The 27,243-nt window shown below is 29.5% G+C and overlaps 4 protein-coding genes across 4 annotated transcripts; all 4 read right to left on the reverse strand.

Annotated features, from left to right (window-relative positions):
- Window positions 1-3,012: 3,012 nt before the first annotated feature.
- Window positions 3,013-3,801, reverse strand: Bm17880 (Uncharacterized protein; the record flags this gene model as incomplete). The annotated part of the gene is made up of 3 exons (XM_043073149.1): window positions 3,013-3,088; window positions 3,265-3,357; window positions 3,737-3,801. 3 exons carry the CDS (start codon window positions 3,799-3,801, stop codon window positions 3,013-3,015), a joined length of 234 nt encoding a protein of 77 aa, XP_042929083.1.
- Window positions 3,802-11,502: 7,701 nt separating this feature from the next.
- On the reverse strand, window positions 11,503-14,902 carry Bm3587 (Uncharacterized protein; the record flags this gene model as incomplete). Its single annotated transcript, XM_043073150.1, has 10 exons — window positions 11,503-11,658; window positions 11,854-12,029; window positions 12,460-12,548; window positions 12,654-12,765; window positions 12,907-13,048; window positions 13,250-13,332; window positions 13,418-13,508; window positions 13,740-13,982; window positions 14,416-14,484; window positions 14,768-14,902. The coding sequence occupies 10 exons, from the start codon at window positions 14,900-14,902 to the stop codon at window positions 11,503-11,505; spliced, it is 1,296 nt and encodes a 431-aa protein (XP_042929084.1).
- A 637-nt stretch (window positions 14,903-15,539) lies between these two features.
- On the reverse strand, window positions 15,540-19,363 carry Bma-tmem-135 (RIKEN cDNA 2810439K08, putative; the record flags this gene model as incomplete). Its single annotated transcript, XM_001902509.2, has 9 exons — window positions 15,540-15,675; window positions 15,896-16,053; window positions 16,156-16,290; window positions 16,737-16,904; window positions 17,415-17,574; window positions 18,157-18,308; window positions 18,527-18,653; window positions 18,738-18,868; window positions 19,196-19,363. 9 exons carry the CDS (start codon window positions 19,361-19,363, stop codon window positions 15,540-15,542), a joined length of 1,335 nt encoding a protein of 444 aa, XP_001902544.2.
- Window positions 19,364-20,254: 891 nt separating this feature from the next.
- Window positions 20,255-25,487, reverse strand: Bm10143 (Uncharacterized protein; the record flags this gene model as incomplete). Its single annotated transcript, XM_043073151.1, has 10 exons — window positions 20,255-20,383; window positions 20,502-20,692; window positions 20,865-21,027; window positions 21,194-21,370; window positions 21,613-21,792; window positions 22,000-22,083; window positions 22,297-22,408; window positions 22,522-22,649; window positions 24,632-24,726; window positions 25,397-25,487. The coding sequence occupies 10 exons, from the start codon at window positions 25,485-25,487 to the stop codon at window positions 20,255-20,257; spliced, it is 1,350 nt and encodes a 449-aa protein (XP_042929085.1).
- Between the last annotated feature and the right edge of the window lie 1,756 nt (window positions 25,488-27,243).

Here is a 27,243-nt window from a genome sequence, read left to right on the forward strand (position 1 = left end):
TCTAAAATGCTCCCGCAAAAATGTAAAATTCTAGCACAAAATTATAATATAATAATATTTGCAGTATAATTGTATGCCAAGAATTTACTTTAATGAATATATTAATCTACTAATTGGACACCTTCATTTTCAATTTTCTTATCAATGCATCTTTTTCACTTTTGATTTTTGTTTGTAATCTCAATGAAAACATTTGGTAGAAATGCACGGCTGGACACAATTACGATGCAGTGACAGTAATTGGACCGAGGACGAAATCCAAACGAGAATTTGTCAAGTATTTGAAGTGAACGATATGAAACTCGCTTTTTTCTTCATTTCTTCTGAAAAATTTTTAGAATTTAAAATAAATCAAGTACTTTAGAGAATTTGAATAGTCAGAAATTTCAGTTGCACAATTTCTAGCTTTTTTTTTTTTAAATTATATATTGAATATAAATGACTCCAAACATTCTTTTGCCTACTGGAATCTCGAATTTATCACTGTGAATGGCTAATTGTTTACACATGACAGATTGTAATGCTGTTGAAATACGTCCAGTATTTTAATATCTGATTACCATTTTATTACCGTTGCGATAATAACAAAGGTTATCATTTTTTTTTTTTTTTTTCAATTCTTCTATGCTCCATTAAATTCTTAAAATTATTTTTTTACCTGAAAAACAATGAATAAAATTTTTAGCACGAGAGTTGCACAATAACTATTCTAATAATTATGGGAATAAGTAAATGAAGCTAAATTTATCCATTCCATTTTGAATTTCAATTGATACCTAGCATAGTAAACATAACTTGATGGATGAGAATAAAAGTTTGATGTGAGTGAAAATTGCCAATAGAAGTTAGTAATAACAGGTTAGTTTTCATGGTTCTTGTACCTATAACAATAATTAAATATCTTAAATTTTAAAAAAAAAAAAAAAAAAACAACTTCAAAATATAAAATTTCTAGCTCATTTCTCTGAAATATCCCTATGTTTTATTTTTTTTTTTTTTTTTTTTTTACTTGAGATGAAATGAAGGTTAAATTCTTGATACTAAAGAATCGAGTTCCAATCATTTTTGGATTTGCAACTGCTTTTTCACTTGCATATCGAATGCTTTAACATGTAAAAAATCCTAAGAAGGATGCAAATACGACCGAAAATTGCACTTATGAAGGTAATGTTATGTCTATATCAAATTCAGAACTTTGTAATTTAGAAAAATAACTTCAAATTTGTAAATTGAAATTCAAAAAAACTGGTCACTTTTTCTGCTCTTTCCTTCGTCTTTATAACCATTCTAAAGTCATATCGCTTTAAGTGACATTAGTTCGGTTTTAGTTTCAAACATGCCATAACAAGCATTCGATCAAAAAAAAGATGTCGACTAATTGGACTTATAGATGATCAAAAAGACATATTTTTTGACTTCCTTGCATCATCCATTCAACTCTTCCTTCCAATCTTCCCACATTTAAATTTTATTTATAAATTATTTCATTCTTATTGTCCATATGGCAACATTTACTGATAGTATTTCATCTCGTTTAGAAAAGGAATGTAATCAACCTTGTCTTTTAAAATAGTTTTTTAAGATGGGCAGGAATTCGTGCCGCATTTCTGATTTAGATAACATTTCGAATTTATACAAAAATTTGTGAAAAAAAATGAACCAAAAAAAATAGATTTTTTGTGAATCCAGGATAATAGCACGTCCAAAGAATATTGATTTGAAATTTTTTAAATAAATCTCAAAAGTTGCCAATTCAAATTTACAAAAATCTTAAATGTAAAAAACTTTTCAGGAAAAGATGTGAAAACGTTTTCATCGGCAGTTAGCATCAATTAGAAAATATAAAACTAACTTTCTTCATTGCTAAAAGTAAGATGCAATTGCGTGGCGATCAATTTCATTTGTTTTGAACATTTTTTCGTTTATTTAAGGTATATTTCCAGTATAACTGATTAAAACAAAAATGAAAATTTTTATTTTTTTAAGATACAACTTTATTTCATGAAAAGTTTATATGAATGTTTAGGGAGGAACTCTTAACTATATTTTCTTGCAAAGATAATTTTCAAAACATCCTTCTCTCTGTAACAATATTAGAATTGATTATAAAAAAAATGAAAGAGAGCAGATTAATTAATTACTATTAAATGATCTTTATAATCGAAAGTTGCAAGTGGGGAAGTGATGGACGAGTTGAATGATGACTTTGACCTATTAACCGTTGTACATCTTCAATAATAGAAATGTACTGCCAATCATGAGTAATTGATGATGTTCACGTAAGTTTCTGGCATGAAATTGACTTCAAAAGAAAGTTTGATGTAAATAATATAGATTGGTTTTGATTTCTGAAATATTTGAAGAGGAATTTATAAAGACACAAATTCATTTTCTGCTTTCTTCATTTTTTGTTCTCACCAAACACTATTTCTGTGAAATGTTATATTTTACATAAAAATTTTTTAATACAAGAGGTACTGCGAACACACAACAAATGATATAAACGTAGCGGTTAATAGTTTAGTATCTTCAAACTTTTCATTAATTTAAGCAGCAAATTGTTCAAAATTTCCAGAATAATCATAAGAAACTGTTAATTCATTAAAAACAAGACAGCAACAACAAATACAATCTGAATATATATCTAAAATAAATTGTTCCACTATTATAAAGTCCTTCTGGAAATTAATAACTGATTTTGTCCGGTTTATAGTGATACTACCTTGTGGAGTATGTTTCATCGAATTACTTAAGTGTAACAAAGCATTTTTAAAATTGAAATAATTGAAATTAGGTCAAATAATGGCTAAATTCAGGATGATTCTAAGAAACTATTAAAAAGCAATGAGAACAACTTGCAGTTGTGATTAAAATATACAACGAACAAATTTATTTTCCTCTCTATTTGTATGGGAAGATCACTTGAATTTACCCGTTTCAAAATGAAAAATCGTCCACGGATAATCACTGAAGTAGTTTAATCGATTTCAGAATTTCATATATTTGATCAAATCAACCAAATCTTGGTTTTATGTATGAATCCATTTCGACAATAATATGATCCAATTCATTGTTTTGAGATTTATCCCTGTAAATCAAACAAGAAGTCAATTCGTAATGCCGCAAAGGCCTTTGAAAAAAGTGACACTAAATTAATTAGCAAAAGTCAAACAGACTATGAAACAAATTAAACGGAACGAAATTTAAATTAAATTTTTCTGGATATAAGTTTTTCCATTCTGAAAAGTTATGAATGCTTTATACCGATGGTTTTTTCGAAAAGCTGTTCTCCATTTCTGAAGCATTTGCCTATGAAGAATATCAATTTTTCCACCTTTCCGAATTCGATACCGGGCTCTAAATCACAAATGAGTGAATCATTTTGTAATTATCAAAACTAATTCATATGAACAAGACAATTCAGCTCTTCATCTCTTTGATAAAATAACAGCGATAAATGGATTTTTCTAAATTTCTAAAAATCATAAATCCCTAAACTTTTATTTTTTATAAAAAATCTTCCAGTAAGAATCAATTTATTTGAAATAGTAGAAAAAAAAAAGTCTTTTTTATATGATATTTCAGATAATACTTTAAGGTTTAGTCATTTTTATGCAATTTTTTCGAAGTATTAATTAGATTATGGTTTTAAGAAGGCTCTTATATTGCTTCTTTGAACACAATTTTTAGTAATTGTCTGAAGAGCCGATAAAAACTTTTTAGGACTTATACTTACTTTTCTGGCAATTTGCTGGATACCAGGAGGAACATGAAGAAAAGGATAAACAATTCGTGACGCATATTACTACAGAAAAACGAAATGTATCTGAAATTTATTGAAATTAACAAAATTTATAACAAATAATTTTATCCTACGTTTTACGGTTCATAATAAAAACTATTTCGATCGAAACGATTTTTCGTGTTTTACAATAGCTTAGACGAAACATGGAGACTTTAATTTTCTGGTCTATATGAAATGAAATAGTTTAAATTGGAAAGTGCAAACGAATTAGAGTAAAAACACAAAGAGGGAAAAGAGAACTGAATCGTTTCAATCTACTACTTACACATCAAAGTTTACTTCAGCATTCAAAAAATTTTATATAAAGAAATGACTGGTGAACTGTTATTTAAATATATTTTAAGTTAGTTAAATTTATCACTTTTGAAATGCGAAAATTGATGGCAATTTATCTAGACTGATTGTATTTGCAGAGCAGATGAGCCGTCTGGATTGAAAATTAAACGCCACTAACATATGGACAGCAGACTAAAATATTTACGGCGGTAGAAAAATGCAATTTTTTTCTCTTTTTTTTTTTTTTTTTTTAAAGGACACAAAAGAGACCATTTAATTTCTAATTTTAATTAATTAAAACCAAAATTCGATTTTCTCAATTATCTCAACACGCCAAACAATTCACCAGTGAGCCTTCAAAATGGAGTCAAATTTGAAAATCGGAAGAAAACAGTACTTTCCTGAACAAAAAATTTTCAATTTCTCATAATTTTGAAGTTTCTCAGTAGTTTTGCATAACTCAACCTTTCAACTTTTGCGCATTATTTATTTTTACGGCTAATAACACAGCCTACAGATTATAAGGGAATCAATAGAAAAAGATTCATTTTGTGACATTAAGATAAAATAATCTGTAATTGGCGCATTTTGCTGCAGTCACCGCTGTAGTATAATATCAAACGGCGTCCAATAAATGATAATGTAAGCACTGATGTAGAATGCAACAAATTAACAGTAAAATAAATAATTATTAATTTATCAAACAAACAAAGTTACTCTTGTTATCAAAAAAGACGTGAACAAAAAAGATGAAATTTGAAATGTTCATTTTTTTTTAACTACTGGTTTTGATTTTATTTTCTCACCATTTAAGAGTCATTTAATGCTTTCTGTATGAGATCAATTCTGGACTAGGTAAGGTCACTTTGCTCTTCTCATTAAACCAAGTCCGCAATATTTTTATTTAAACGCAAGTGTCCGAAGTTGAAATTTCAATTATAAAGTACCGTGTATTCATAACTGTTCATAAATTTTCAGTGTCAAAGTAAAAACAAAGACAATACCAGTGTTATCCCAATGTTATTTGCAGTGGAATACAGTGACATTATAGGCTGAAGTTGATCTTCGTCATTTTTATGTTAATGTTTATGAGTACTTCACATCAATTATCCTGATTCTCTGATATGAATATTAATTGTTTTACTTAATATCCTGTCCCTTTTCTTTAAAAAAAAAAAGTGTCTTAATCTTAAAAATTTTTTATCTTGAAAGCAATTATGCAAAAATTTCCATTTTTCCTGGTTTGCTGATTAAAAGAAAATCCGGTTTTTAATGTGTCGTTAAATAAATGATGCATCATAAAGCGGTTGATTCATATCCCTTCTTAAGCTGAAGTAATTTTGCGCAAAATATTGACAAATTAAACATTTAATTATTTGATTAAATTTTCCAGTATTAGACAAAATTGTTATTCAGGTTTAAAGATAAATATTTTCAATCTAGTACCGAATTTATCTTTGTTGATATGTGCTTCAATGCATCATACTTTTTTGGTTTCAGATTTCTGTTGTCTACTAAAGAATCAGAATAAAATGTTGATTTTTCATTTACAACTAAGTTTTTGCAACATGTCTTAGGAAATAGCAAGAAAGAGTGTAAAAAAAAATCGGCAAATAGGAAGCAATGAAGGTTAATGTAAATGAATTCTACAAATATTAAAACAATTAGAAGTGAAAAATCTTAAAACACAATTTTCTATCACTGAAATAAAATTTCTTACCAAAAAAGGAAATAAAGAAAAATGAAAACAAATAACAGTTGTAAAATTCAGCATCAAATAATCGACGAAATGATTCATTAAGAAACTATCAGTTTTGGAAATATTAAGCAATTATTAATAGCAAGTTCAAATTACCATTAAAAAATTCAGTAAACGATATTTCAGCATAAACTTCACCATTAGTAGATTACATGCGAGTGTACTACAACTTTAGCCTTCATCAGATATGTAATATTTAAAAGTTAATCTAAAAGCACACGAAGTCAAAGTGTTATGACATGTTTTGAATATAACATTTGAGCAACAACTACTGCAATAAACATAGTTCTACAACTAACTTTTGTAACAAATTAGCTAATGTATTAAATTAATGGATGTCAACATTTAGTGTGTTTAGTGGTTGCAATGTCAATAAAAGTTAATGTCATTTAATTGTCCATCCGAAAATGAACACTTATGACAACGCAATTTTAAGGACGTGAAATATAATTAATACAGTTTAAAAGAAATAAAATATAAATAGCTGTGCTGATGGAAAACAGGTTGAATAATGATTTAAGAAAGAAATTCTATCAAGCTAATTTCATTTTGCATCAGCAGATCATTCTCGTAAAAATTAAAATCATAGCTTATCATCCGATTAATGACTATCACAATCACTACTACTACCAGTACTATTGATCTTCCATTTCTTGTCTCATCATTTCAATTATCAAAAGCTGTCAGTGACGTTTGGTATGCTCGGAGATGAATTAATGTTCATTTAATCATCAAAATTCATGTGATTGCAACAAATATTTCCTATGACTAAAATGACAAACTATGAGAATTGTTGAATTATTCGAATCTTTTTTCATAGAAAAAAGAATTTAAATTTTGCGCGAAATTCTTTTCATTCAAAGTGGAAATGCATGCAAGTAAGTGCAATCGTTCTTTTTCAATTACAATTTATCCAATTTGTTGTATTTGTGCTTTTTTTCTTTTTTTTTTTTTTGTGGACAAAATTTTATCAAATTTAAATAACACAGATTAGTAATGCAATTTTAGCATTCGTACATCTTTTGCAGATCTTTGCATTTCATAACTGTAATGGTCGCTTCTTTTACTAAAAAATTAAATTTTCAACAGAATTTTTTAAAAAAGATAATATTTTCTTTGAGCTCTTTTTTCAAGTGGAAAATATTTTAATAGCGCAAAGAGGCCTGAAATACATATTGGAAACTTAAATGAAAGGAAATAAAAGTAGAAAACTCTTATCAGTACTAAATAATTTGCTAACAATCAATCTTACGTAATCTTAATGATAAATTATCATTTAATTTCTGCTGTAGCTGTTAGTTCAACGACCAATTACGAAGGAATAATTAAATGAATTAAGCAAGAAAATGAATATTGAAATATTATGGACTTATTGAGTTTTAAAAACGCCACAAAATTATAAATGTGCTTGTTTAGATTTGACAGTTTTATTAAACATCTGCTCGCACGTTTTCAAAGTTTGAAAATAATTTATAGTTTCAGAAAGGATTCAAAAAAATAGAAAAAAAAAAAAACATTTGGTAACAAACTAATTGAAGAATGATTATTTCTATAACTCATCTAAATTATAGATTTAGAAATACATTTATACCTAACTCTGTATGATGACATTAACAAATCTATTATTAATTTATTTGGTGTCAACTATATTTGTCACATTTAATATTCATACCTTTTTTTACATTTCTTCATACTGTTTCGTGCTATGCAAATAACAACGCATTGGCAAAAAACTCACTAAACTAGCAGGATGAATAATTTATTGAAGCTAATATATTCATTATTCCAATTGTTAAGCATGAAACATCAGATTTAATGTACAGATAATATGAGAGCGTAAACGAGAACTTCAAAAACTAACCAAAAATTTGAAATTATAATTTTGTACACTGAATGAATTGAGTGTAATGTTCAGTAGCTTTATAAATAACCTGCAAGTAGCTACCGCCTACCTCACATTTCCTGTACCCTTAGGGTATTTCCACTGTGAGTGGAAAGAAGGAAATAAAATACTGGATTGAAAATACCGTTTGAAATATTTCATAAAGGTATTCTAACTTAAAAAAAATTGATCAAAGGCGGGATCAAAACTATGGTCAACATAAAACAATCAAGAAGAAAGTAAAAATTATGTTGAGAAAATATAAGTCATTAGCCATTCGTTCATCCACTTTTTAAATAAAATTTTTGTATAATGTTCATTAAAAAAATGCCAAAATAGGTTGCTGAATGAGTTTAAAGGAAATTATTTTCTCTCAATAAATTTGCAATTGTAATTAATTACAATGGCTTTTCCAATTTTATTATATTTTAATCGCTTTAGTAGAGGAAGTCGAACTTCAAACAAGACCGTACATTTCTGATTCTATCTATACGTTTTAATTCGTTTGTTTTTTTATATAGACTAACTGTGCGTGTTCTTCAATCATTAGCAGTATTAGTTTTTCAAAAACGACTCCAAAATTTATTGTAGCAACTCTCATTGATGTGTAATTATGAAAATTATACTTGAATGATGGTTGAAAATTTAGATAATAGATAAAACAGAGGTACAGAACAAATGTAACATTTGTTTCAAATTTTTTTCGTTTAAAATAAATCATTACGTGACCTATCACTTCCTAATTTATTAAGAAACCAGTCAGGTGTGTAATTAGGCGGCGTTATTGACCGAAATGTTTGTACAAGAGCTTTCGATAACAATAAGGATGAGGAAGAAATTTGAAAAAAAAAAAGTTTGTTTCAGGAAACTATGGAAAAGGTCAAGAGAAGATGGAAAGAAGAGAAGAAAGATGAGTTTCTGTTTACAAGATAAAATGCAAAAGAGAAATATTCCTTCGGGATTTAAGTAAATCCTGCATTTCTGTAAAAGTAATTTATTCTAAATTTAGATTAATTTGGGTTAAATAAATTGATTAGAGATAAACTAACGCAACATGAAATTTGTATAGATTGGGTGAAAAAAGAAATTTAAGAACTTTTAACTGAAAAAACAAGACTTGATAATAAAGAATTAAAGTTTATGCTTAAATCATACATACTTGTTTATGCTAATGTCAAATACACCATTAAAACTCTTCTAATCTCTAATATTTTTTGCGACCTTTCCACTATCCTGGTATCTCTGTAATCCTTGATTACTTTAAGTTAGTTCTCTATAAATCCTTAATTCCAATTAGCAAATTGTAAATACAACTAGCATAGAGCAACCCGCTTTTACCAGATCATTACCACCTTAAATCATTCATTTCATCCATCAGATAAGCTAAGTCAATCAAAATTATCAAACTTTCTCGGGAAATATATGCTCCTCTCACATATGCAATCTAAAGTTCCAAATATGACAAATGATCTGTAAGATTTAAAATTTTAGAAAAAAACTCTGCATTTATATTCAATTACCCATAGGAAAAATTTTGGATTAATAAATTGAAATATATTATCTTTGGCAGCAATAATTAGGTCAGATTGTCAAGATGAACTATCGTGAAAAGTCACGACAAGTTCATAGCAACAATAATAAACTGCATTTTCAACAAAAACCAAAATTCAGACCTCCATCATTAATTTTTACTAGCTAAGAACTTTTACGTATTCCATCTGTTATCAATATTTTGTATTTGTTAAGTTCCATCATTTTAGAGAAGCAAAATATTAAACAATATCAAAAAGAATAGTTTGTGCATACATTCAGTAATGAAGATTACAAAGAAATTTTTGAAAATAAGCCAATAATTAAGGATTTAGCTAATTTTCTGAAATGTATGGAAAGTAGTGCTATTTACATTTGAAATATACGGTTGTAAGCTTTCTAAAGTTGACTGTTATTAAGTGATCAGGAGATCGACTCCATTTTATAAATGAAAAATTTTAATATATTAAATTCATGCAATATAAATTCAGCTTTAATAAAACACGAATTGTTACTGTCTCACTATATCAACTATGTTTCGTCAAAAATAAATATTTTAGCATCGGAAATGAAATGTTATCTTCGTTCATCACATCATATCAGTCAATTGTTCAGTTTTTTTTTTTCTTCTCATTTTGCAGAATTTAGCATAAAAAAAGAACTCTCTGTTCATCAATCATTCAGATGTCAAAACATTGCGAGAATGCAAGAGCATTTCATTCCCCATACTTCAAATTAATATTCTAACTTTATTCTTTTAACTTGTGATATTACCAAGAAAAATGAACGGAAAGGAATGACAAGTGCATAATAAAAGGATCAAAAAATTTCAACACAATTGTTAAAATTGTTAAAATGTAAGTTTTTAGTGTAATTTTCTTCATTTATTGCAAATTTTCCACTCATATGAATTTCTAACCAAATTTATTCGATAGACAATATCGTACTATCAACTCTCAAATTATAATGATGGCAATTCCGTCTATCACATAAAGAAACTTTCATTGCTCATCCTCGTTTCGCTGGTGGAACAAGTTTCCTAGTAAAATTAAGTGATTCATAGAAAATTTTTGAGAAATAAGAAACAAGATAAAATTTAGAAAAGCAAGATTGCATAAGAAAAAGGTAATGATTTCGTTCACATTTAATATATTATAAATTTTGAATTTTATGTTAGGATAGATGATGACTCGTTGAAGGACGGAAAAACGATCAAATACTTCAATGAAACTTGATCTGCCGACATTCTTTTACAGCATGCATCCCAATCGGCTGCTATTTTGAGTTTGAAAATCAATTGGCGGAATAAATATATAAATTGAAAAACCATTAAAAATATAGGAAACGCTGTTAGCCCTACTATCATTAGTAGTAATCCAACTATTACCATCAAATAGTTCATTCAATCGTCATTAGATAAACATTAATTAAGTGAATCGATGAAGAAACATAACTATGATAATAGCTTTGCAAATTCCTTTGATCTAAAAGAGGATTTTTTAAAGCTACCCATGGTATGTTAATGTTTTAGAAATAGTTTTGCGTATAAAACTGATCATAAAAAAAAAGACATTTGTGAAATATAATTGACTTGTCGTGATTTATAATTTCTGACAAAGCTCATTTTGAATTTTTCGATATAGAACCACAGTGGATTATTTTTATAAATTTAAATCCAAAATTTCCTGAATTTGAAAACTGAATAAAATTGACGTCAGAATGGCAATTTTTACCTTGAAGATTTTTCTTTTAAAGTGAAATGTCATCACATTGGATATACTAATAAAGTGACTCTTTGAGGATGTGATTACTTTTCTAACATATTAAACCTACACAGGAGAAACTTTGCAGAGAATTATTGGACAGCACAAAGAATTTAAGTGACATAATACTGATATTTAACATAACCACAAAAAGACTAGATCAGGTCGATCTCCTCAAATTCTAGGATATTTATAATTTTGTTCTGTTCTTAAAATTAAAATTAACCTCAATCAATATATTTTCAACAATATCACATCATTTTAGTCTCGCCTTGATTCCAAAATATCTCTATTCGTCACATATTTACTTCTTCCACATTAGTTTGTTTTAAAATCAAAATTAATGCTGTAACAAAAAAAAAAAAAGAAAAAAAAATGATATGAAGGTTTTATTTCTTGCAATCACATACCAAACAACTTCTCAACTCTCCAAATTTCACACGCCTCACGCACTTCAAAATTTCAACAACAATTTTTCAATTTCATATCAAGAAGGTGAAGCTATAATACAAAGGTGTCTTGAAGAAATTTTTGGATTAAATACGGACAAAATATAAGCAGAATAACCATGTTCTCTCAAAAAGAATAAGCGATCCAATAAAACAAACATTTCTAATGGTGTCTGCATCATCGTTTGCAAAAGCTGAAAGAATTGGTACGTACAGTAAGAGTACACGATCAAAAAGGTTAAAAAAAATTTTATACTGCAATGATAAGACTGTGAACTGCTGTTGTTTAATAACTAATAGTAATAAACAAGTAAAAAAAGTAAAAGACCAGATAAAGAAACATATACGCTAATAAAACATTCCAAAATCTTAAGATTTCAAGTACTAACCGTAAAAGGTTCAACATATGCGAAATACGGTTCTTGGTCAGTGTAGATCATTCTGTACAACCGATCAGTTTGTAAAACAGCATTTTCGCTCAATCCTAGTCGAGATGCTAACTTAACTCCAGTATCTTTAACGTCATCAAAACGACAATTTAGCTTACGACATGGTGGTAGTAAGTCTGAAACAAAAATACAGTGATATATTGAAATTAAATTCTTTAAAAACCAGTTTTTCTGAAAAATTTCCATGTATACATATATATATATATATATATATATATATATATATATTTGTAGAATTCCCTGAAAAAGTAGAATGAAATCAATTGAAAGCTAACAAAGTCTAAATTTATCCATTTAACTTATTAGAATACTCATTCGTAAAAAGGTAAAAGTAAAAAAAAAGGCAAACGTAAAAAGCTGCATTCATTCCCTAGCTTTCACTTATCAACCCGCGTATAAAATTAATATTGTTTGCTAAAGAAATTTAACTTTGCTTATGAACTCACAAATTTAACACTCGAGAACAGGAGAACGCATCTGTCATTGTTAAACAAAAAATGCTGTACTTGAAAACTAAAGCACAGTTTAAGAAAGTTAAAACATCACCCTTGTGTTTGTCGTATAGACATTCCAGTAAAGCTCGACTGATAAAATCTTTTGTATGCTTTTTTCGATCTTTATCAGAAGTAGGCCAACTGCAACATTTTGAACATGAAAAAAAAAAAAAAAAAAAACAAAATTATATCTGAAGCTACGCATAGTATTTAGAAACTGTGAATATCCAGATTTTTTTCACTTACTTGGAAATGTGCTTTTGACAAGCCAATCTTAGCGCACTCACTGGTAACACTTCACAGGAAATGGATCGTTGTTTTAGTTCGTTGCTCATTGCCCAATGAAACATTTCCTTTTCTAAATTGATTCTATTAAACATTTTATATATATGATGTAAATATTTCTAGAACTTATTTTTTATCAAATATATTTTATCAAAGACAAATTCCTAACTACTCTAGCAAAGTTATCACCGAAGAAACGTTATAAAAAACTTACTTAAATTTGACATTTTGTGATAACAACATGGAATTGTAAAAACAAGTGGCACTCGATTACGGTCCAACTTGCAGAAGTGACGTAAGAGTGTTGGTTGGAGATCACCACATCCATGCAATGAAACTACTGCAGTTCGATCATGCTGTAATAACACTAAGTTTAAAATAACACTGTGAGAAATTGTCAATTATTAATTTCATTTTATTTATTCTGAGATTTCTGATATAAAATCATTTAAACCAACGCAGACTACCTATGCAAGTTCAGCATTCTAATTGGTAAAGCTTTTGGTGGATTAAAAAACTGCACCATTAGCAATTAAAGTTGGAAGCAAAATTCAAACCTCATCTCCTGAAAGAAATTCTAATAGTTTTTGATCTTCTGTACCATCACAAATGATAGTCAAACAAATAATTTCGGCGTATGCTGCAATCAGGAGACTGTTTATGTTGAAGATCACATAAATAGTATTTCAAATTTATGGAGTTTGAAAGACCGTTTTAAAACTCACTGCAACATTTCCTGGCACGTTGGCAAAACTTTTCATTACAGTCAATTCCAACGACTTTGCAATGCCGTGATAACTCTTTGATCAAATGTCCCTAAACGTTTCTCAATTATCAAGCATTCATTATACGGAAAAGAACAACAGTTTTAAAAATCTGAAAGCACGGAAATTTTGGCTAAACTTCGTAGCAAAAATTCTAGATTGACCACCCATACTACTGTGATCACCTATGCAATTATAAGTTGACTGTCTCGAATGGAATGATCTTTAAATTTCAATTAAAATTTGGAATTTACGACAAATGATTTGTGTGTAATAGACTTACCACACCACACCCAACATCCACAATACGATTGATGCCGTAAAGTTTGCAATATGCCATAAGCAAAACTGTGAAGTTTTCAATTTCATGGCGTTTTTTGACAGTCATACAACTATTCCCTTGAATCAAAGGTGTATCGAACTGCGACAAATTATCAGGCAAAACTGCTGCCAAACAAGAATTACTTTGATGTATAAATATTTCATTACTGGCAACATGAAATTCGAGCAAAGTCTCAGGACAGTACTGAAATCGGGTAAAAGAAAAAAAGTGAGCTAAAACCTCTGTATTTGCACGAGGGTTTTCAAACGCTGATGTCTTTCCTCATATCAGTCTCACCCAGAACTTGCTTCCCATCCGCTCAAGAACGCGGAAACCCAAAATCTGTTTCTGTTCTTAGCAGTGTGGAGTTTCTGCAATCATGCAAATGATATAGGTTGTAAAGAGTTCCGAACTTATGTGTTTTAGCATTACAGTCTATTATTTCTCATGCTTAGAAGGTTTTCTTGATCAAATATTGCAACATTCGGTGGTATTATCATGTTCATATTGAAGCTAAAATGAAAAGTGTGAAACTTCTTACTATGTATATTGATAACCGAAGGTAGAAATAAACTCACTCATTTGAAGTGAGCTAAGAATGCTTATAATTTATTACCAAATAAATGGAGAAACTTACTGGCGTCGGTTTCTGAAAAGGAAACAGATTGAGTTCTTCGTTGTTCAGCTTTTCTAGGTATTCTAGCCACTGAAATAAGCTACATTTGATATTTAAAACGAGCTTCCATTAGTGTACTTCATGGAAAAAACATATTAATTACATGTAAGAATTTACATTTCCCATCTCCATTGGTTTGCTTATATCTCAATATTAAAATATGCAAAAACAACATACGATGTAACCAAACTGATTGGAATAGTTTATTATACAATAGAAATTATCTCTAAATCACTGATAGGATTTCAGTAAGAAATCTGAACTCTAGCACTGATGCTGATAATAGGTGACTGGGCAAAATAAAAAGCCTTACATTGCGCGGTATGCGTTCCCACAAATTGTTTGATAAAAACTTGACATTGGGACAGTCATATAAAAATTTGTGTTTCAGAATGAAATCCACAATATAAGATAGCAAATCGGTATCACTCCAATTTTTTTCGGTCATCCTTCGATCATATTACCATCATTCACTTTAGTTTCTGATAACTTCGCGATTAGAAAAACGACAAAAGGGGAAAAAAAGTAGAAAAAAAAAAAAAAAAAAAAAATGGAAATTTGTAACTGTAAGTTTTCATCTCATTCATGTCACACTGCCATATTATTCATATTGTGAGAAAAGGAAAAGAATTCACATTCGTTTTAACGACATACTGTTTAAATAAACATATGTAATAAAAAGTTTATAATAATTTTTATTACAGAAAACCAACAGTTTATGCGAATTGTAACAAATTCAGTATTTTCTAGAAATCAATTTCAAGGCTTGTCCCAAAATAAATACCTAAAAATTAAAGGAACAAATTAGGATATACAAAGGAATGGATAATAATGAAGGATGATGGAAGTAAAAGGCAACCAAAAATTAAAAGAAATATAGAAGTAAAGGGAAACGTTCAAAATTATGAGAAGCAAAAGAATGGAAAACAGGATGGCAGATTAACACAAATGAGAACCAAATATTTGCAAACAACCCAAATTAATAATGACTTTAAAATCCGGTGAAGCAGAAGTTTTTACTGATCATGAATCACATAAGGAAAGCAAAACAACAGGTAGAAAGTTCGAAAGAACGTTATGAAAGACTAATCATGATGTATCACTGACCATATGTCGTTAAGTGAAGTGAACCTTGGATCTAACTTGGGTATAAAATGCGGAAACTTCTTCGAAGAATCATAACCAAAACTATCAAACAAGCGCCGGTTTAGCTGCTCAATTCTGAAATCAAAATATAGAACATTTCAGTGATACACAACATTTGAAGTGCCATTTCATACTCAGAAAGTTTCGTTGGTAAATGAACACAATGGAATATTTAACACCCTAAGCAAATGATCAATTTTTATATCTCACTTCTACATTTGGCTGGCTTAACAAGAATCACAATTAAAAAAAGAATTTATGCAAAAAAAAAATAATAATTTAAAAAATGACTGACTTATTTCCTGTAAGCCCAGCGAGGAATTTCCAGTAGCCCTCCCTGAGCGTATGAGGTTCGATCACTGCATTCCATGCAACATAACCCGTTGCAAGCGCATAAAGGATTACATCCACATAAGGTATTACCAAGTTTTTGTAGTATGAAAAGAAAAAGCCCTGAAGCATTTCAAAAACTCTAGTTTTGTTCTGTCATTATAAGTAAATGAAATCTTTTCTAATAGCAAAAGAAAATAAGAAAAAAAAAAAAAAAAAACTAACCTCAATAAACTTCCAAAACACGTACATAGCAATGGAAATATTAGGATAAAAAAATAATGACAAACCAGCTACTGCACCACAAAAAGATAATGGTGAAACCTGATTTGTACACCAACTATAACCACATCGTGAAACCTGAAGTACAGTTAACAGAAATTTTTTCTTATTAAAGCTGATAAAATATGCTCGCAAGGCAAGGGTGAGCGAGAATATTCAAAAATTAAGTAAAAAACCTTAGCCAAACAGTCCGCCATTCATTAAATCATATCGTCTATCAATGATATAACTTTAAAACCCAAACAGCAGTCAGAAGATGTCAATTATCACATTTGTATCTTTTTGATTAGTAAAAACCTCCAAATATCGTATGACTAGTTTAAGCTTCATTAAACCGCAACTTTCTACTTCAAGATTTCATATCTTGTTTTCTTAAACACGTGCATGTAAAAAACCCAGTTGCTGAGGTTGTGGAAAGGAGGATATAAAATTCAATATCGAAGAAAAACGAAACAAATCATTCTTAATAAAAAAATAAACAAATGAGATAAAAACAAAATATAAAAAATGAACGAATCACGTACTTGAAACAATAATGCCAGAAATCCGTAAAACAACGGTAAACGTAGAGTTCGAAATCTCAGAATATGTTTGATAGACGCAGCAGGCTGACGCGTAATTTCTTTTCCAATTTTGAAAATCACCATACAGACACTCCAGATTAGAGCTTGAGAAAAATTGTTGAAAAACACCTAGAAATGATAGTACACTGATGATATGAGGATGAATGAGAAGTTCTTAAATCTTAAACATTCTTAAAAATTCTTAAAAATCTTTTTCATTCTTAAAAAATTCTTAAAAATCTTTTTCACTAAATCCCGGGAAGACTTGTTGGTCGAGAAAGTTGTATAATATATATCATATACTATTAATTTTTTAAACTAATTCATCCTCATATCATCAGTGTAATAAATATCATTCTTTTGTTCCTTCTCTTCCATTCCCTGTTCATTTTTATCTCTCTCTTATATAGTAAAGTTTTCTCTTCTTTGAAATATATAATCACTCCTTAAGTCTTAAGTCAAAAAGTGAGCGATGAGACCTCAATATAATTATAAAAACTTTTTGCAAACGTATAGAAAGTTCATATTTAAACAGAACTACGAAACTGATTTCCTCGTCATATTTAAAAACCTTAAGATTGACATGTATATAAAAAACAATTATTGAAAACAAATACCATTTATAACAAAAATGCTTACCTCAATAAATCTGCTAATGCATGAATGTTGGTGTCGGCACAATGGATGCTTTGCATACCTTTGTCGCAGCATTAGCAGAGCAGTTCCGATCGGAGAATACACTCTTTGAATCACATTATGAGAAAATAATTCTTTCGTTTCATCCATTAATAAAACATATCTGTAAAGTGAGAAAAAAAAAATGAATCAACGACATCTGGTTTTTACAAAAAATATTCTACCTGCAAATTCCACGCAAACTTGAGAGGGAAAAAAACCAGAATCTCGGCCAATACAACTGTGATTTCTAAAAAATTTAGAAATACTCTCCCATGCATCGCAATCTAAAGCCGTCCAGTAAAAAAGGAAAACTAGATAGGCTATTTATTTAAGTTTATTATTGCAAATTAAAGAATGATTGCCATCATTTATTTTTGTATAACACATATTCCTCAATAGAAGTAAAACACCTTAAATTAAATGTAAGATACAAGTTGGAGTAACATGGAAGACAGGTCATTCCACATTAAGGAATTTATATCTCATGCTGATTTTGCCGAGATCGTGAACGAAAGTTTCCACTTCATCTGCAAACTTCGCTGTCTGTCTGGGCAATTAAATGAAATTGCTGAACGGGCAAGGTATCGAACCTAATACTGCTGTTATATTGCAACCAAGCATTTAACAATACCTGATACACTACGCAAACACCATAATGTACAACACTGAGATGTGAAATATTCACTGAATGAATAGGACATACTCGATAGATTTCCTTAAATTAGTATGAAGTTCATTTTTATAATATAAATGAAGTAATCCTGCAAGTCCAATCCCAAATATGATCACTGCACCATTCGGTATATACTTCAGATAACCGTGATTGACTAGCTGATGATAAGCTGTTTCTGATGCCTACAAGAGCAATAATTCCTTATTAAGCACTATCCAAGAAGAAGCAAAACAGGGCATAAATTATGATAAATAAAGATAGAAACATTTCAAAATCACCGATTTCATGTTGCGAATAGACTTAGAGCGACCCAATTTATTTTATAAACTCCGTTCCCTTTCCATCTCTTTTTTAAAAAAAGCAAAATTAAAATCAACATTATACTGAAATTTTAGCAGACCAAGTTGATTAGATACAAAGCTAGCAGTGGCCTCCTCTTCCGATTTTCGATTAAAATCGCAAGCAGTGCAGAAATCATTCCACTCATAAAACCAAGCGTTGGAACAGTGAAAAATCCCAATATTTTCCTATAATTACATAAAGAAGTACCTATTTAGAAACGGTCACAATAACATTCCAAATAAAAAACTGTAATGTAATTTTCGACGAACCTTATCTGACACGTTAGCCAAAGAAAAATAATTAAATTGGTCGTTAAGAAAAAAGAAGATCGAACTGAATCAATTAATATTTTACGCCAACGAACTTGTCGTACATCCTTTGCCGAAAAAATATTAGTCAACTGAAAATTATTACTGTACTCGAAAAGAATTAATTCTAAAGAATAAAAAGAATTAAAATTCTTGCAAATTTAATACTTATTTGCTTTGTAAAAGTTCAACATATTTCTTCCTAAGTTTTTGATACCTTCTTGTAAACGTAAAAAAAGGTTTTATATATGCTTATACTGTTACAATTTCCCATTAAGTAATAACTGACATTACTTGAAAAGAAATGATGGAACAATGTGTAAAAAAGTGATAACACAACAATCTGTCTGAGTCAAATATTAGTACGATCCCAACGTCACCTAGCAAAGGCTACGGTTTGTTATAATCCCTTGACCTACGCCGTAAAAGATGATATAGGTCTTGAGGGAGAACAACCATCCATCCCGCAACGAATCGGTGATCGCTCCGTAACAATCAGGATTCCACGTATGCACCATTTCGTAACACGTCGCTCTGTTGATTCTTAATCCAAGTGTACCAACTAGAAACTTGCTTAATACGCCCATTGCTCCCTCACAACCGTGACACCGGTTCGTGTGATTCCCAAACGGTGAAAACCCTGACAAGGTTTCGGGTCACACGGGTGTATGGTATGTTCCTCTGAAAATGTCAACCTCACAATAAAGTATTTGTAACTCGTAAACTATAGCGACACGACACCGTAAGACGAAAAGAAGGATGATGGACGTAGTATTTTTTTTGATGTTAGGATTTCCTTTTTTTTTCTCACTCCTTCGGTGACTTTTCTGAATTTCCAACACATTCTAGTAACTGACTAACCACCGAGTTTTTAGCGCTCCACTCATGAAGAATCAAGATTTCAATTCTTAAATTAATAAAAAAAAAACACCATCCTGATCCTTGCCGACCACGCGCCTGCGTCACCAAACTCTCACACACGTTAATTGCATCCTGAACATAAACCTATTCAGAATAATCACTGACTTCTCCCTCTCCCTCTCTCTCTCTCTCGTATTTCCTGTATTCACTTAGTAATTAACATTCTACCTTAGTTGAAGGTACAATTAATAGATAAAGTTATTATATTTAACTTGCAACCATAAGATTTTTACATTTATTTTTTGTTTATTTGGTACATATTTACAAATATGCCTTGTCATTTCCTTTGTCACTCTTTACATACCATTTCAAACGTTTTCCACTCCCTGTACTCTCTTAATTATTACATTCTGTTGTTCTTGTGAAGTTATTTCAATGCCTGACACATTAGCATAATTGTCATCCATTGAACTCAATTCTCACTAAAGAAGAATTGTTGTCATTTATTATTTGCTTCCAAATATGTTCCTAATATAATTTAATACATTTCTAAGGCTACAAGAATGAATATGCCATTATTTATTTAATCCCAAAAGCATATCAATTGATCCAAATGATCACGAAATTTTGATTTGTCGCATTGTTTCATCCATTATTAGATCCACATAATTGTCAACCATTATTTCATATTGTGTCTTCTTAGACTTTTCATTTGGCATATCATCTAATTCTACGTCTGGTTCTATCTGAAAATTCCATTTTTGAATTACTAACATTATTCAAACTCTACTAATTATTTGATAGATAAAATTGGACAGACGACTAAAGCATAGTTTGATTTCAGCATAAAACTTTAAGTAATACCTTTTGTAGTGGTTGTGGGATGCATTTTACGCTGCCAAACGACACTCGTCGGCCACAGCCAGTAGTATAGCTACGTTCGGGTAGAGGTAAAAACATGGGATCATTTCTCGATTCGTTTTCCTCTTTTCCTGTGCTATTATTACTTTTTGCTTTCATTTCATCAATTTCGGCAAGTGTTTTTGGCTTCAGCTCTGAAATTCAATTATTTAAATTTGCCTGTGAAATTTACAGGAAATTATTAAATCAGAGCTATAAATTGCTCTGCTATTTTTCATGTCAAATTACGAGTTTTCTTCTGATAGAACCGTTTAGGATAAATCCGATGGCAGAAATATAATAAAGATAGGAAAAAAAAAAGCTGACCTGGAAATAGTTGTACCAAATTCAGATGGTGAAGAATTCCATTATCTCGGTAGGCAACTCTTTTCAAAAAGTCATTTGAGATCAGCAGCTGGGTCAAGTCAAATGCTCGAGGAAGAGCGTTTTTTTCTGCATAAAAGATGTTACCAAACGGAATAATTCGAATCTGTGAAAAAAATTATGCCTTCAGAAGCATCAGGGATTCATTTCTTAATCCTTCTTTCAGCTGTGACTGTCATCACTTTCATGAGCTTAGTTCCATACAATTACTTGTAATTTATTTTTAAATTAAAGAAAAAGAAAAAAACGAAATCTATACGCAAGTTATTTACTATGTATTGTGATGAAAGTTCGTCGAAATACTCTATAGCAGCAGTTAAAGCAATGGATAAATAAGGCCACACGGATTTCATCGGTACCGTATCAGAATTGTCATCCGTGATGGCGTTATCAATTCTGCCTGATATCTCCAATGTTTCTGGATCATGTTGTATGATTGCAATCTTAGCCTGAAGTACTAAGTTATTAAGTCAACAATTTACTCAACAATTTTATTTACTAAATCATCCAGAGGAGTAGTATTTTCAAAAAGCTAGTGATGGGAAAGTAAATTCCTGATGTAAGATTCTAAATCAGCTCGGAAAGTATCGAGAAATGGCATATCCTACAGAATTTGGTCTCCTTTTTCGACTTGTAACTTATCTATTCAAAACAATTTATCTGACTGAAAAATTTCAACTTCAGAACAAACCGCTTCGATTCTTAAAAGCATTCCATGGCTCCATTCGTACTGGTATTGCCACCTGTAAGCATTACTGATCCTTTTCACCAATTCAAATAATTCACTTCTCGTCAAGCAACTTCGAGGAAATGCTATTTTAAAAGTTATTTGGGCTTCATCGGGCTGTGGTAGCGGTGTCCAATGTAATGCCTGCAACTGGGATCTTATTTTAACATCTGCGCTGTCGAACTGATAATTTTCAATGTGATTCAAAATTGATAACATAAATCTTCGATTAGATAAGGAAATAATCTCATACTGTTCGTATTCAAATAGCATAAATGATTAGTAAATAGTCGGATGAGAAGAACGAAATTTTGCAAGAAGGAAAAATTAAAATATTTTTCAACTGATTACGGGTGGTCTTTGGGAAACTGTCGTTATCAGCTGGTGAGTGCATTTGATGGGTGCTTTCCGATACATGACTTTTATCAAGTTATTCTGGAATCAGAGCAAATTATCCATGAAAAATGATTTGGCTTTTCTAATCGAGATCTTGCACTAAAGTAATAAAGGTGATCGCTTAAATCATTTATATCCATGTCAGGTAGGAGAAGGAGATTGAACTTACTTGATACCCCTAAAGTCAATTAGTAATATATATGGTCAAGTTTATAAGATACCCGGAGACAGACATATCATTTCCTCAATTACCTCAAAATCACTTTCGGAAGATGAAAGACAGTAATACTGCACAGAAGTATTATTGATCCAATGATTCAATTTTTTAACACGTTCTTCTTGAGCTTTTCTGCCTTGCAATGCGCTGAAAATGACAATTTTTATGGTAAAACAAGGCATTTGAGAAATTTCTAAAGGAATACTTTAATTTGGCGATCTTCAAAATATTATCAATTTTTCATGCATCGATCCTGAAACCTTAGTTTTTTAATTTCATCGTGCCATAGCTGTTTTCTCATAGATAATGATTCTTGGATGGTTATTTCTACAAGTTTCAGTTCTTCATTGCTCCATTGCTGCTTAATAAAAATAATCGGCAATTTTTCCTGAAATTACTTTCAATCTGATATAAGTGTTTGTTCAATTTCATAATTTAATATTTTCAGCACTTATTTCAGCCATAAGCATTTAAGGACTCGCTTTTTCCTAGTTTTTTGTCTCTTTTTTTTTTTTTTTTTCTAATGAAGACTTAGATTACTGTAGGAATAATATAAAGATTAACTCATTTAGATTAAATATACTTCTCGCTAGAAGTAACTGTATTTGATGAATGGCGGAGACTAAAAAGGAGTAGTGATTACTGCTCTATTTATGCCATCCAGAAAGACTCTGAGCCTTAAATCAGACGACTTTATGTCTTATACTTACTTATCACTTTATGAAATTTTTGAAGTGTTAAAATTAATGCATTCCATAAATGTGAATACAGTGCAAAACTCATTCGTAGCAGTAGTCATTGCACTTGAAATAATCATTCCTTACAAATTTCTCTTCGTTTTAAATAAATGATGGCTTAGAAATAGATTACTGATTTCATTTATTAAATAAATTATTTTAATTTGCTACAGAAATATCAGTGCAAGCAAATAATGCAAATGCAAGCAAATGTTTTTATTCATCGAATCACTCCCAACTCAAATTTTTGTTGTAAATGCTGGATGTAAAATTTTTTGCATGAAGTTATTATGTTAGTTAAGCCAATTAGCCGGCAAATAAAATCAGAATACGATATATTGAAATTGTTATTTTCTGCATTTGATATTTCGTTATTTTTTTTTTTTTTTTTTTTATAGATTGCTTCGTTATTCAGTATATACTGTCTCCTAATCACTATACCACTGCATGATGAACCGGATAGTACAGGGATTCGGTGGAACTTTCGACGCCGTTTTTAATCATCCCGCTAAATTTTCATATTTTTCCCAAATAATAATCGGTGGGCACATTCTCGCTTAATTTTTTGATCAAGCATTCAACAATAATTTCACTGATATATTTATAAAATATCAGTAAAATACTCAGTCGAATTCTACGAAAACATTTTTGACTCAAATTAACTAAATTACATTTTATTATGATATTTATAAATGATGCGTATCAACGTGTCAATTTTTCTTGTAGACAGTTCAGGTTTTTGAAATAGCATTCTCAATTTTTACTTCTTCAAGACAATGAACAGTTTGTTTAGGAATCAAGATCGAGAAAATAGTAATCATCAGGAAAGATGTGAATTTAGGCTTCACTTAATAATTTAGTAAAATCTGTAATTTTCAATTCGAGGGAGATCATTACTAAGGGAAAACAATTCATTTTTAACGAAAGAAAAAACACTTTCTCCAACGGATGCTTTCACTTCCTTCCTAACTTTTCACAGCTTTGAAAAGCTTTAAATTGGAGAAAGTTGTTTTTTCCATTATTTGAAGTAAAAACAAAAATGAAAATTAGTCAACTGAACATTTCAAATAAAGGTTAAATAAATTACTAATAGAAAACAAATTTAGATTGTTCATTTTTTTGATTATAAAGTTCTAATATATTTGTTTTCCAGAAATGGAAGAAATAGATTAAAACAATAAATAGGTTAATGAGCTCCAAAACTCACAAATTGCTCATCGTATCAGATTGACTATTTGATTTCAGCAGTTAAAAGAAAAAAAATGAAATTATTATCCGTTCCTTAAAAACTGATACAGTGCATTAGCAATGGAATATCTATCAAATTTTCCTTTTATTACATTTTTATTTTTTACTTGAATGTTACATTTTCCCATTAAATGTTTCAGCCAAAATGTTAATTTTTATAAACTTAAGTTACGCACAAGACGATGACGCGTAATATTTCACTTTTTCTTCCAAAAACTTTTCAACGATTAAACAAAATGGACTCTTCGCTCACATCACGTAAAACGAAAAGTCATTTTGGATTACAGACCTGAATTATATAATACATTCTCTGGTAAAAAACAGAAAATACTGAATATTTTTGTAAGCCATTTCAGATTTTCAAAAAGTTCGAAAACAAACTAACATTTAGATAAGGTATCGCACACTTTATAGCTTCACAGTCAGCTGTTTCGCAAAGAAAAATAATCGGCTCTCTCGATATTATTTCATTTACATTACCTGGATGATTACTGATTTGAAATTTCCAAACTCGAAATATTTTCTTATTTATATAAGACAAAAATTTTCATGTATTTTTATTACTGGTATTTTAATTAACTCCTATTTCTTCAGTTCTACCATTTCTCTTCACTTCACCAATTAAGATCATAAAATCTCTTAAGCACCAAAGTTTTTCACAAGATGATAAGTTTTCTTCAAGTTCAAAGTGGATAGTGTCATGAAGTTACAAAAACTTTGTCACTTGAACTTTACAACAACTAAAATTTCTAAATTTTTTATTAGCTATCTCTAAGCGAAAATGTAAAAATTCATAAATCATTTTAACAATATATTAAAAACTTGCAGTGGAAGTGATTTATAGTAATGATGGCCTAAAGTGGAAGATCATTAAATGCAACAAAGGATAAATCATCTACTTTCTAATTATGAAACCTTATGAGTTACGACTAATTTATCTTTTTTTTTTTTTTGATTTTAGCAATTATGCAAGTAAACTTAATGAGTAATATTTAACACTGTAACATGTTGAATTATTTGTTTACTTTATTAGATACTTATAAAATTGCGCTATATTGGGAAAATGTAATGAAAACTTTCAGTTGCCTAATTTTTCGCATGATTAGAAAGTAAGCAGCAAATGAGGAATAAAAAAAAAGAAGAAGCAAACCGATGATGTGTTGCTCGGCATCGATTGGTGCATTAGTAATTAATTTGATAATTTGATTCGTGAAATCCGACTCATCACCAAAAATATACATCTTCAAATTAATATTTATTATCATGAAATTAAAGAAGAGAGAGTAGGAAAGAAGAAAACGAAAGAAAAAAGGAAAAATCTCATTGAGATAATTCTCGTGCAGTGTCATGCCAAGAAATGTAAAACAACAATCTACGACGACAATTTTCAAAAGCAAAAGATTGAGAAAAAGAAATGACATGAAATAAGAAATTAAGTTGTAAAAAGTAAAATTAGCTAAATTTTATGGAATACAACTTAATAATATATGAGTCATAAGTGATAAAGTTAGTATCATTATCACAGTATCAATGATGATTATTCATTAATTATTACATTAATCTATTTTAATAGAATTCTAATTTAAATAACACGAAATGCATTCTTTTTCTCTTACATAGAAAAATGTTTTTGCAAATCGTTTACCTAAAAATGAAATTGAAAATATGGCATAAAAATAGTCCAATACTAATTATGAAAATGAGAAAAGATAATTTAAGAGATAAGATTTCATTTCAGAGTGAGAAATCGTGATATAATGTCGTTGTATATTCATATCAAACTTAACTTCGCAACATCTCATTGCTGATCTAAAATTTCAAAAAAAAATTTTTTTTTAACTTAAATCAAGAAAGAAACATTCGACATATCAAATGCAAAAGATACAAGGATTACAATTCCGGAATAAGTTGATAATTCGGTTTGTCATTGATAAGCTAGTTGATGAGGTATGGTACATTGCGGTTCGATGTTATTGAGAAGTCTTCGTAGCAATTTTTTTTCTTTTTTTTAAAGTTTTTCCTCACGAAATTTCATTATAATTTTTTCAGCCTTAATTGAGTACTTATATTTCACTTTAGGAAAAGTGTGCATTTGTCACATTTCCCAGAAAAAAAAAAAAAAAAAAAAAACTGAGAAATGTTTGTTTAACGAATCACAGTAGCTCTGAAGAAATATTATAAAACCGTTGTGATCGATCATTCATTACATCATGCACTCAAATTGATTGATTATTTTATTCCAAAAAACAAAAAAAATAGTTACTAATTCCATTCACTTTGATTGGATGTTTAATTTTTCAATTGAATGTTTACTTCTGAGCTCATTGCTTTATTTTATTAGTGTAATTTCGATCTTGAAAAATTTTTAAAAAAAAAAGAAAAAAAAAGAGTGAATTGTCTATAGCTAATCAAAGCCTCAATAAGCAGTACTTGTAAAGAAAAAAAAAATCAATATCAAGTATTTTTCTAAGCAAAAAATTAAGAAAATGATAGCATGAAAGAATGTTGCTTTTGCTTTTGCTCGATGAAAATCAACTGCAATTAGAGTTAGAATATGTATTATTCATGAAATAAAACATAATATCCAGAAAAAAAAAAAAAAAAGCATAAAATTGAAGTATACAGAAAGTAATTTCAAGAATATCACATATTTGACTTTGAAAATGATGGAAATACCTGGCTACACCTTTCAACAGATAAAATCATTCGACGACTAATTAATTTATTTCTTTCTGCACAACGCTGAATGTTCAGTGCTAAAGATAAACATTATTGAGGATATCGTCATTCTAAGCTAAAATGATTGTAAGAAATAGAACTATAAAATGATGATTTAATTTGCATCATTGTTGTTAGAATCATATTTAACAACAATTTGAAAGATTGATAATGATGATTTTCATATCTGGTTTCTTTTCTTTTTCTTGGCTTTTAAAGATATTCCACTACACTTTAAGAACATGAATTTAAATCCAGAATATTTATTACATTTCTCAC

Source organism: Brugia malayi, assembly GCF_000002995.4.
Source record: "Brugia malayi strain FR3 genome assembly, contig: Bm_v4_ChrX_scaffold_001, whole genome shotgun sequence".
NCBI classification, from domain to species: Eukaryota; Metazoa; Nematoda; class Chromadorea; order Rhabditida; family Onchocercidae; genus Brugia; species Brugia malayi.